Raw genomic sequence first — 10,599 nt, forward strand, 5'->3', positions numbered from 1 at the left:
ACATTTATTGATAATAATAAGTTTATTTATAGAATAGAAAGATAATAATAAATTTTTGGATTAATTCATTCTTTTTAATAAAATATTTAAAGTGGTGTATTGTCAATTTTTTTAATTATACCAACTTTTTAATTCATTGACCTATTTTTTTATTTTTATTTTTAAAATAGAGATTAAATTAAATGATTGGCATATTCTTCATTATGAGATTGTAAATAAAGCAGAATTATAATCCAAAGTTTCTGACTTTTGTAGAGTATAATTGGAGGCTTTTGTTCCTGCACCCAATGAATTCTAATATGCATTTAATGAATTTTTAAAATTTTATAACTGTCTTTCATTTTGGAATTGGAATTTCAGATTTGAAAAATATATTTTAAAAACAATCCACAACAAAAATTTCTAAAATCATCATAAAAAAAAGTATATTTATTATGACAATTGTTATAGTAAGGGACTTTCAATGATAGATGTTTTTAAAACTGTTATAGAAAGAATGACTTACTATTAGTTCATTACTAACCCTCCACCTTCACTTAATAATTAAATGATATTATCTAATAATTATTATAAAAAGGATAAATATATCATTAAGTTATATATTTAAATAAATTAAAAAAATTTACAACTTATCAGAAACACTTAAAAAAAAATTCATTACATCCTAATATTTTTTTATATTTTTATCCTTCAATGGAGATGAGTAGTTGAGTAGCGGCATACAAATTTACTCAATTAATAAAAAATAAATTTCACAATTAAATAATTAAAGCATTTGAATAAATTTTGTGTACCTCTCTTCATGAGTCGATAATATTTGCATATATGATTGTATGCACGTTTCATCACATAATATTCTAACTCATAACTTCCAAATTGATACGAACACGGCTATTTAAAATACAAATAATTAATATATATTTTTTACCATAATAATATAGTGGTGTGACAATAATTTACATTGAGTGGAATTAATTGTATCTTATTTCTAGTTACAAGTTGAAGGATCTTCTTCCTAGTTATAGGTGGAAAGCTCACAATCTCAAATGAGTCTCCATAGTCCTATAAAAGTAGACTTTCATTAATTCCTACTAATCATTAAGGTAGGAAATATAATTGAATAAAAAACTTATGCATCTAATACAAAGTGTTAGTTTTTTTTATGCAATTAACACTAGAGAACCATGAGAAAATGATAAGGAATAATGACCCGCAAGCACTAATGACCCCTTTAAGTTGTAATATTATTAATAATAAATAAATTATAAATTAATTAACTTTAATTTAAAATTATATACTTATTAATACAAGTAGGGTGTTAAATACACTTCTTTCCTTCAATTTTAAAATATCTCTATTAAGTATCTTTGCACTTTACTCGCTTCATTTTCTACACTCTTAATGACAATAGAATTAAGAAATCCATAAATATAAGCATTATTTTTCTTGATGTAGAGGTGATATAAATACCTTAAACATTACAAAAATAATGTTAAATATAAAATATGAATATACTAAATTATTTTTAAGACTAATAGAAGTATACTTACAACAATCAAAGTTGTAGAACCGATATAGATAACTAACCAGTACCAATAACAATATCACAAATATACTTATGATATATAAAAAAAGGGGACGCTATTGACCATATCCACATCCACAACTTCAAGACACATATCTAATTGGACAATTGTCCTCTTTATACCAAGTTCACCATCTAAAAATCCTAGGAGCTTAAAAGTAGGTTTAGAAAATTTTAACCATATTAATAATAAATAAATTAATAACTTGATTCAGATAGAAATTTTGGTTTGAAATGTTATATAATATTAGTAGAAGTGTCTTAGATTTATGAAATTAATAGTTTCTTAGATTTAGTTAATAACTAGTACTATCTCTAATCATTCATAAATTAGTTTAATGATTATATTATTACATTTTTAATTTTAATTTATAATTGAACAAAATATAGTTATTTCGTATAACAAAAAATTTCATGTCATTATTCACCTTCATATTTTTTTGTCAAAATAATTAATATAACCCCAGGGTAAATATGTAGCTTAAACTCAACCTTAAACCTTGAAATTACGACTCAATCAAGACTTGAAAGTATTAAATTTAAAATATTGAGCTTTATATAAAAATGAATGAGACGAAAAACGAGATAAATTATAAATTGTGAAAAGAATGTAAAAAATAATAAATGAAAATGAGGAAATGATAATGCTCATAATTTATATGCAGTACAAAATTTAATGATAATGCAGACAAATTTTCATGTCACATAAGCATAACATTAACTTTCATAGAATTTCTTTTAATATAAAGACAATTATTTTTTGGGCACTTGTAAACCTTTTAAAAACTATAATGAATTTAGGGTCTAAAATTACCTATTCAAATAAAATTATATTAATTGAAGTTTCTTCAAGAACGGAGATAGTATTAATCGAACCATTTGTACAAACTAACACAATTTTCTATGGTTGTTTCTTCCTACACCCAAATGTCTTTCTGCACCCATCCTTTTCGAAGAAACCTGTTTTATCCTTAAAAAATGATTTTTGAAATATTTCTGGAACAAATTTCCCAGAACACATTTTATTAATTTCGAATTTACTAATAAAAAAATTATTTAAAAAAGGATATTTCAAAATAATTTTTTTGTCTTCCGGATTTTCTATTTCATAAACACTCTTTGCTTACAGAATCTGTATGCCGAAAATACCTTTTCCTTACAGAACCTCCATTCTGGAATCATCCAAAACTGTGAAAGGATGATTTTGATATTTCAAAAAATATAATGGTGCAGAAAGAAGAATGTAGAGGTGCAGGAAGAAACTCCCATTTTCTAGTTCTTAAAATTTGTTGGTAATACCAGTCAATCATATTTTGTTCATGTTTTACAAAATAAAGCCTCTACAACAAATATTACACCTCCATGTAAAAATTACAAGTCATGAATAAACCCTACGGGTCAAGTCATGTAGCCATTTTCATCCATGACAAACGAATGAGTTGAGTTCGAATTCAAGAATAATATCAATTGGTGAGTTGTGTAAATTTCTTGTAAGGTGCCTACTAGACTAGGAGCTGCCCAAATCCTAAACCAGGGAAGCCATGTTCTCACTCTGAATATTTATGCTCCAAAGACATTATCAAGAAGCATAAGAAGAGCCTTGTTTTACTAACTGGTAGTATTCTTTCTGCCCATACAATTCCCTGAAACATCAAAGAGTGCAACGTCATATATATTTTAAACAACCAACAATATATGAAGATTGTTACAAAAGAATGATTAACTTATCTGGGGAAGAAGAAGACAAGTAAAATTGAAATTAATGGAAAGAAATGACTAAGAAAAAAGTTAGTTTTCACTACAAAGTGTTTTTAAACTTGTGTGGCATTATTTTTGTATAACCATTACGCAGAGAGTGCCTGCAGTTGAAAATATAAAATCAATTCATTTTATTAGCAGATGCTTATCATAGAACCGGTAATTTATTCACTCTCAAGCAGAACTGGACCAAGCTATCCAAGCCAAATCAAACTCAAGCTTGGGTTTCTCATCAGTGAAGAACGAAGTAAAGAAATTCAATTTTAAGACCTCATTCTCAAAACTGCCACATGTAAACGTCAATTGAGATTTATTCAAATCTTTCCTTGAAAAACGCCTTGTTAGAACTGTACTTAACAACGATATTATCACGGACGGGGTTCCTTACAGATCCTACACCAAAGCCAGGCCTGTAGTCCCCCATTCCCATCCCTATCCATAAAATGGTCCCTTACATATGTGAGGAATTGGGTAGGCTTTAGCAGATCCTTCAGTACAACGGAATACATGTATGTACTTGAAAATTATTAGTGATTGTGCAACATATGGCCCAACCGTACAAATCATACAAAATCGTGTCCAGTGGTAATAGGTGGATTCTGCATTCCTATAAAAAGAAGAATTTTCGAAAGATAAAAATTTATCACACGAAGAATCAACAGATGTTTTCATTTGATTTGATCCATATACCTAGATTTCTTGAAGCAGATCGACTGTTTTCCATACATGATAAGACCCAATACCATAATGCCAGATAGTATAGAGACAAATAATATTGTGCGAGTTACACTGTAATAAAGACAAATAGTACAGTGTAATTCACAGTAAACTTGCACGATTCAATGTTTGATGCACCACAAGAGTTAAGAGATGGGTTTGGGGCTTAGACAAGATGATAGCAGTGGAAGGATAATAAGTGGATGGGATGGGGGATATGGTTGAGTTGAAGTAGAATATTTTCTTTTAGACCAACCTTGTTATGACTAAAGCCCAATCCTGGTGAGCATGCGAGACACATAACAGCCTTGGAGGGAGATGTCCAGCAAGAAATTGACAATACCAAGCCAAAGAAATGGACTAACTATATCTTTTTTTTCTTTCCTTCCACAGGTTCTTGCTCCTAATACCATGGGCCTCCTGATTTTGTTAGCCTATGACTCAACATGTTATAGAAGGGGTTTGTTAGGATTTTGTTAGAGGGGAATGGATATTATTTTGCTGATTGTTAGATTGTAGCCTCTCATCTCATCATCTTTATATTGTATGACTCATTATTATGGAATAAGAAGGATTTTAAGTGAATCTTGGTGAGCCCTTAAGTCCTTAGAACTTGGATATTTTTTTATAGCATGTTCAAGGGTTTTTGGTCAAACAAAAAGGCTAAATTTTATGTGAAGACCCATTTGGTGTCTTAGGTTGAACAGAAATTCTCAATTTTTAAAAGAAAATTGTGTATATGTTTTACTAATTCCAATTGGACGGAAATATTTTCATCGCCTCTTTTGGTATTAATCATATGGTTTTTTAAGAGTCTCATTGCTAGACCTGCAGTGGGATTGGAAAGGTCGTGTCTTTACTGTTTTGATTTTCTTATTTTGGATTTTCTATGCGGAAGGTTAATTTTTCTCCTTTCTTTTATCCTCCTCCATTAATTCTAAAATATTTCCATCACGACAAGCAAAAAAAAATGTCTAATATGAAACTACAGTTGTAGCGAATGCAAGATAAGTACTATACCCTCTATTCAAAACAGAAGGAAATATGTAACCACTACAACTACTGTTATTAGTATTGTCTTGCTCACAAAGAAGGCCTAAAATGTCATGTGAGGGCAAGGAGAGTGGCCTTCAGAGAAACCAGTGGTCATACTAGGATGCAATCCTAAAATCAAGTAGGGAATACTTCCATCATGCCAAAAAAATATCCTTGTTAATATGCATCTAACATTGAATGGAAAGCTGGGTAAATGCTGTCCACACCCTAAATTGGACACACAAAGGGAATTGACAATAACATTACTATTTTCTAACTTTTAGGTAACAGAGAGGGCATAAAAATGTCAGTACAGGACAGGGAGGGAGGCTAAAAGAGAAAGCATCCAAACGATCTGGGAAGAATTGATTCATTTGTTATTTGTTTACAAATGATGTGACAATTGATTATACCGATCTAGTCAACGCTTAGTATAAATTGAAAGCATGAAGCAAGTGATAAAAACAAATAAACTTACGCTAGATCAGCCGTGGACTCTGATTTGATCACGGCCCTCCCTTCAGCCAGTTCTAGGCAAGAATAATGTATTATCATTTCCCTTACTGTAAACTTGGTGCTTTTTATATCATTATCCCATAAGATGCACTGATATCAAAAGTAGAGAACAGTAACATTAGTAGTTAGTACCACGAAATCCAGAAGCTCAACACCCTCCACCAATATAAGCATTCGAAATATAGAACAAGAATGAAAGAAGAAAAAAATCTGTTTGGATTTGGAAACTGCATATTTATAAGACTATCACCCATCTCTAGGGAAAATGTAAAGGTCATAGAAAGTATTGTAGTTTATGCAGAACAAGAAAACTTACCTTCCTAATATATTCTCTTTTCACATCTTCATGAAAAACTTTGCCTTCAGGCGAAAATATTGAAGCATTCCAAATTGCCCCTCTTGCAACCATCACTGATGGGGCACCTTATATCACAAACCAATGTCAATTATTAATTAAACATGAAAAAAATATTTAATGAATAGCTAATTAGCTAGTCTATCATGACAGGAAAAACAAGTACAGATTCATTGCAAATTTTCTATTTGATCAAAAGTAATCAAGATAAAAAATAAACTCCCATCTTACATGATAAAAACCAATAAATTTCTTCTCATATAATATTCAATTCAAATGCACACTGTATCTATGAGCCCCATTGGTTATTTTTGTGGATCCATGAGTGACATCCAGGAACCAACCTGATATACCCTGGTTAGTCTCCCTCACTGTTATTTTTGAAACCTTTGTTTTTCAAAAGTTTCTCCAGGCTGCCTTAGAGTTGTTATAGTTTTTTTCCCCTTTAGTCTCTAGTCTTCATTGTTAACGTGTTGTCATATGGAGGAAAAAACCCACTCGAAGCTATCTCCGAGAGGGGAGAGTTCAAGTTACCATAAATGTGAATGCAACGATGATGTGGATGCATTTTCTGTTGGGAACAAGTTTGCTTCTAGCTTTCTCTATAGGTAGTAGTAAGAAGGAATCTTCTGTGTCTAAGACCGTTACTTAGTCCTTCATGAAGGTTCATAACAAATGATTACCAATAGCATGATGTGGACACTTGATTCAAGGCCTCTGTTGGGAAGGCAAAGCCAATGGGTATACCCAATCCTTCCTGAAGAACTGAGGAAGTCTATCAAGGTCCTAGGATTAGAATACAAAGGACTATGTAATTTATGATCTCCACAGGAAGAAATTTGTTTAGCTTTGGTTTATCTAAATGTACAAGATAATGAGTTACAACTTCTGGAGAATCATTAACAAGGACAAGGATTAGGTTGACATAATAAAATACAGACGAAATAACTCAGGCTCCTGAAGTTTATGATAAAAATCAACTGCATTCGGAGTTTTTTTCCCTGCACACTACCTACAATCTACTATTCTAACAAAACATAACTGAAAAATCAGTAGAAGTATGGGAGAATTATTTTCATCTTACTTGTGGCTGATTTAATGCGTTCAAAATCATCATACTCAAAAACATCGCCATTTGCTATAACTGGAATAGATAATGCTGACACAACATCAGCTATTTCATTCCACTTAGCAGGATCTTTGGGCCTATCTGTGACTTTTCTGTGAATAGATCAAAAAGGAAAAATGTCAGAATGTATTAAGAACTTAAAGATCAATTTTAATGATTAAATGAAATTAAAAAGAAAATATGAGAAAGAATTCCCCTCCTCCTAGGGTCCACTTTGTAAAGAATTTCTACTTTCACAACAAACCTAAAGCTCAATTCTCCCTGTTGATACAACATAGAATGACTCTCTGCTTGTAAATGAAAATGCTACTTTATCTTTTCAGTTTGTTAGCATCAAATTTTAAAAAATGATGAATAAGCCCCAAGTTGTACATGTGATCACTTTTGTATGTCTCAAGAATCTTGGGCTAGTTACTTTCTTAAATAATATGGTTTCGCTAAAAAAATTGGCTCTAAGTCTATGAATATAAAATAAAGAATGTGGCAAAGACTAACAAAAACATTCCATCCGAGTCTCATGCAAAATTTTCCTTATTCAATGCCAACCTTACGAGTTGATCTACTTCACATAGTCTTGTCCTATACATCCCTTTTTGAAGTTAGTAGATGATAGTCACATATCAAGTACATAAGCCATGGGGATTGGTGGTGTTAAGAGATTCAGCAGGGAGACGACTCATGGATTTCTCCAAACACTTGGGCCCTAGTGACTGTTAGTGGACCAACCGGTTAGAGCAAAAGTCTAATAGTCTCATAGTTTTGATTAAGTGGTTGTCGCAACAAAGTAAGAAACATGATGAAGCTTTATTTGAAAGATGTTGTAATTTGAAAAGGAGCAGATCATATAAGACGCGGGTCTTTCTTCTAACAAATGATACAACACCTTGCAGTTTCACTTCGTCTAAAATGCATATTGTTTTATTTGGTTCAGTTGTGCATTTCAAAAATAGTTATTTTGTATTAGTCTGATGGCAGGCAGTTCAGTTTTATAGGAGCTGTCACTGTGCAAAATTAAAAAGGGCTGATACAAAAGGAGTGACCATAAAAGTGTATTTAGAAGTTCTATGGACAGAGTTAATCTCTGTAGGAGCTGTTACAACTAAAGGACAGCTTTTGCTGCAGTTTCTTTTCAATTACTGTGCCGAAATATCTAGTTTCAGTGTACTAACATAATATCCCCTAGGATTTGGTTTTTGATTGAGCATAGTGACATGACATCAGACAATTCATGCAGCTGACCTCATACGTAGCTCAAGACTTTCGCTGTTGCATTTTCTCCCAATTAAGATACTTTGAAGATCCTCTAACAAAAACTTGTCATGCTAGTTTGTTCAACATATCCTAATTGTTAGAAAATTTCATCAATCCCATTTGGAATAACATATCATCAAAGTATTGTCTTGCTTTGACTGATTCAATGAAAACAATTAAACAAGTCTTTGCTGTGCCTATCATCCCAAGCCAATAGCAATAACAGAATTGTGATAGATCCAATAGCAATAATTGCCTATGTAACCATCTAATAGGTTGATTGATACGAGAATGACTGCCTTTTTAAAGCAAAACAACAATATTTTAAAAAAAAAATAAAAAAAAAGAAGCAAAACAACATATTAGTTCACACTAGAGAAAGAACGGCCCAGGGAAAGGTTTTAAGACTTGGAAATTACCGTCCATGGACTGCGAGAGCAGAAACACCAGTCTTCTCAATTCTTCTGGCCAATTCCACGGTGTCATGTGGTGATTTTAGGAGTCGGATCTTACAAGTTACGGGTGTGTTCAAATTCCTCCTTAATGTTGTTAAGATCTGGACTTTTAAAGAGAAAGGATTCAAACATGTTAAAGAAGCACAATCAGAAATACAACAGATTATATACACTTACATCATGAATAAGCTCTGGTTTGGACAGAAGAGCAGCACCCATCCCACCACTCACAGAAAATGCTTTCGGGCAACCCATGTTAATATCTATGGCAGCAACATCATTACACCTGCAGGCAAAGCATATAAAAATGGAAAAACGAAAACAAAACAAACACTTCAACAAATAGCTTCTTCAGTACAGAAAAGGTTGCATGCAATGATCCTGTATAGGAACTTTGGTGCACATAAGAAAAACATACATACTTCAAAATAGAATATTAAATATGTCCAGTGGGTATATTTATTCGGAATTGGTTTGGCAGAGAAAAGATCTTCCAGCAAATCCTTACTATGACTAGGAAAGCAACATTTTAATCTATACGTGAACAGGTTTTCACTTTTCAGACTCATATAGATTAATAAAAAAAAATCATTAAGAACCAACAACAACAACATCAGCCAAACCACATCACACTGGATGGGTTTTTCCATACAGGACCATTGGGAAATCGATCGATAAAAAGAAAGTACAGCGTACAAAGTATTTCATACAGAGAAGTAAAAGCAAAAAGGGTATACCAACTTCAGCGTAAAGAGGGAAACCAAGTACACAATTAACTTACACTAATTGAGCAGCAGTTAGGGCTCTCACAGCATCAGAAGTGCCTATTTGAAACACAACCCTATCCTTTTCATCATCGCAGGTTCTAAACACAACATTTTCCGTTCCCTTCTCCACAAAATCAATGGTTCCAATGTGTTCTGACAAAGAATTAATTAAAAAAAACACATTTCTTAGTACATTAAATCTAAATAAGAAAAAGCACATGCATATGAATGATTAGCTATCTTCCAACAGTTCCAATAAAAATCCTAGCAGTTGAGATCTTGCCACCATAAAAAACAAATAAACATTGACAATTATCAGCAAGAGACAACAACAGAATTGCATTTCATTACGCGAATATATAGAACAGTAGAACTGAATTGTGTACCGTTGATTCGACGCTCGCACTTGAGCATCTTATGATCAATGATTTCCTCACCGTAAGTGATATCTGCACCATATTGAGCAGCTAGTAATCTAAATGGGAGAGTGCCCTACCACCAAACAAAGTTAGAAGACAAAAAAGAGAGATAAAACGATATGAATGTTGCGGTTTGGTTTGGAAGTTGAAAATTGGCAGTTTAGAGAGAATGAAAAGGAAGTTGAACTCACAACGCGAACCATGGGAGCCAGAACGAGTTTGTTGCGGTAATCCATGATTGTAGGGTTGACGAATGCAAAATCTAAGAATTCAAACACAATTCAAAGAAGCTATTTGAACCAATTGGGATACTCTGATAGAATGTAATAATAAATAGAATAAACTTGAATATTTAATTAATGATTTTATTAGTATTTAGTGATTCATATTTGATTTTATTAACATGTAACAATAAACTTAAAACCGTATTAGTTCTATGAAAGGTGTCAGAATTATCCTCACATTGTTTCATATTGGACTTTCGTTGATTAATTAGAGAAGGACACAACTAAACCCTAAAACTCACCATAACCAAAATTTGTTGGTGTCAAAGAGCTCACAAGGATCAATCCAATTCAAATGCAACTGATGTGGAGATTAATCATAATTTTG

The 10,599-nt window shown here is 32.0% G+C and overlaps 1 protein-coding gene across 3 annotated transcripts; it reads right to left on the reverse strand.

The window, feature by feature from the left end:
• Positions 1-2,853: 2,853 nt before the first annotated feature.
• On the reverse strand, positions 2,854-10,599 carry LOC137808679 (uncharacterized). Of its 3 annotated transcripts, none has more exons than XM_068609924.1 (10): positions 10,514-10,599; positions 10,179-10,249; positions 9,955-10,043; positions 9,583-9,721; positions 8,979-9,087; positions 8,766-8,902; positions 7,051-7,187; positions 5,928-6,034; positions 5,574-5,701; positions 2,854-3,228 (listed from the first exon to the last, which is right to left on the reverse strand). In XM_068609924.1, exons 1-10 carry the CDS (start codon positions 10,514-10,516, stop codon positions 3,165-3,167), a joined length of 984 nt encoding a protein of 327 aa, XP_068466025.1. In that variant the 5' UTR covers positions 10,517-10,599; the 3' UTR covers positions 2,854-3,164. The 3 variants fall into 3 exon arrangements, with proteins under 3 accessions (XP_068466025.1, XP_068466026.1, XP_068466027.1); XM_068609925.1 differs by having other exon boundaries at positions 9,955-10,060; XM_068609926.1 differs by lacking the exon at positions 10,514-10,599 and having other exon boundaries at positions 9,955-10,017; positions 10,179-10,283.

This window comes from Phaseolus vulgaris, chromosome 3 (assembly GCF_000499845.2).
Source record: "Phaseolus vulgaris cultivar G19833 chromosome 3, P. vulgaris v2.0, whole genome shotgun sequence".
Classification (NCBI taxonomy): domain Eukaryota; kingdom Viridiplantae; phylum Streptophyta; class Magnoliopsida; order Fabales; family Fabaceae; genus Phaseolus; species Phaseolus vulgaris.

What these genes read in the sequence shown, in the direction of transcription:
- LOC137808679 (XM_068609924.1), bottom strand. An exon ending in TGGCTCCCATGGTTCGCGTT is followed by an intron (nt 10,044 to 10,178) that starts GTGAGTTCAACT and finishes TCTCCCATTTAG; the next exon opens with ATTACTAGCTGCTCAATATG. An exon ending in CTAACTGCTGCTCAATTAGT is followed by an intron (nt 9,088 to 9,582) that starts GTAAGTTAATTG and finishes CTTTGCCTGCAG; the next exon opens with GTGTAATGATGTTGCTGCCA.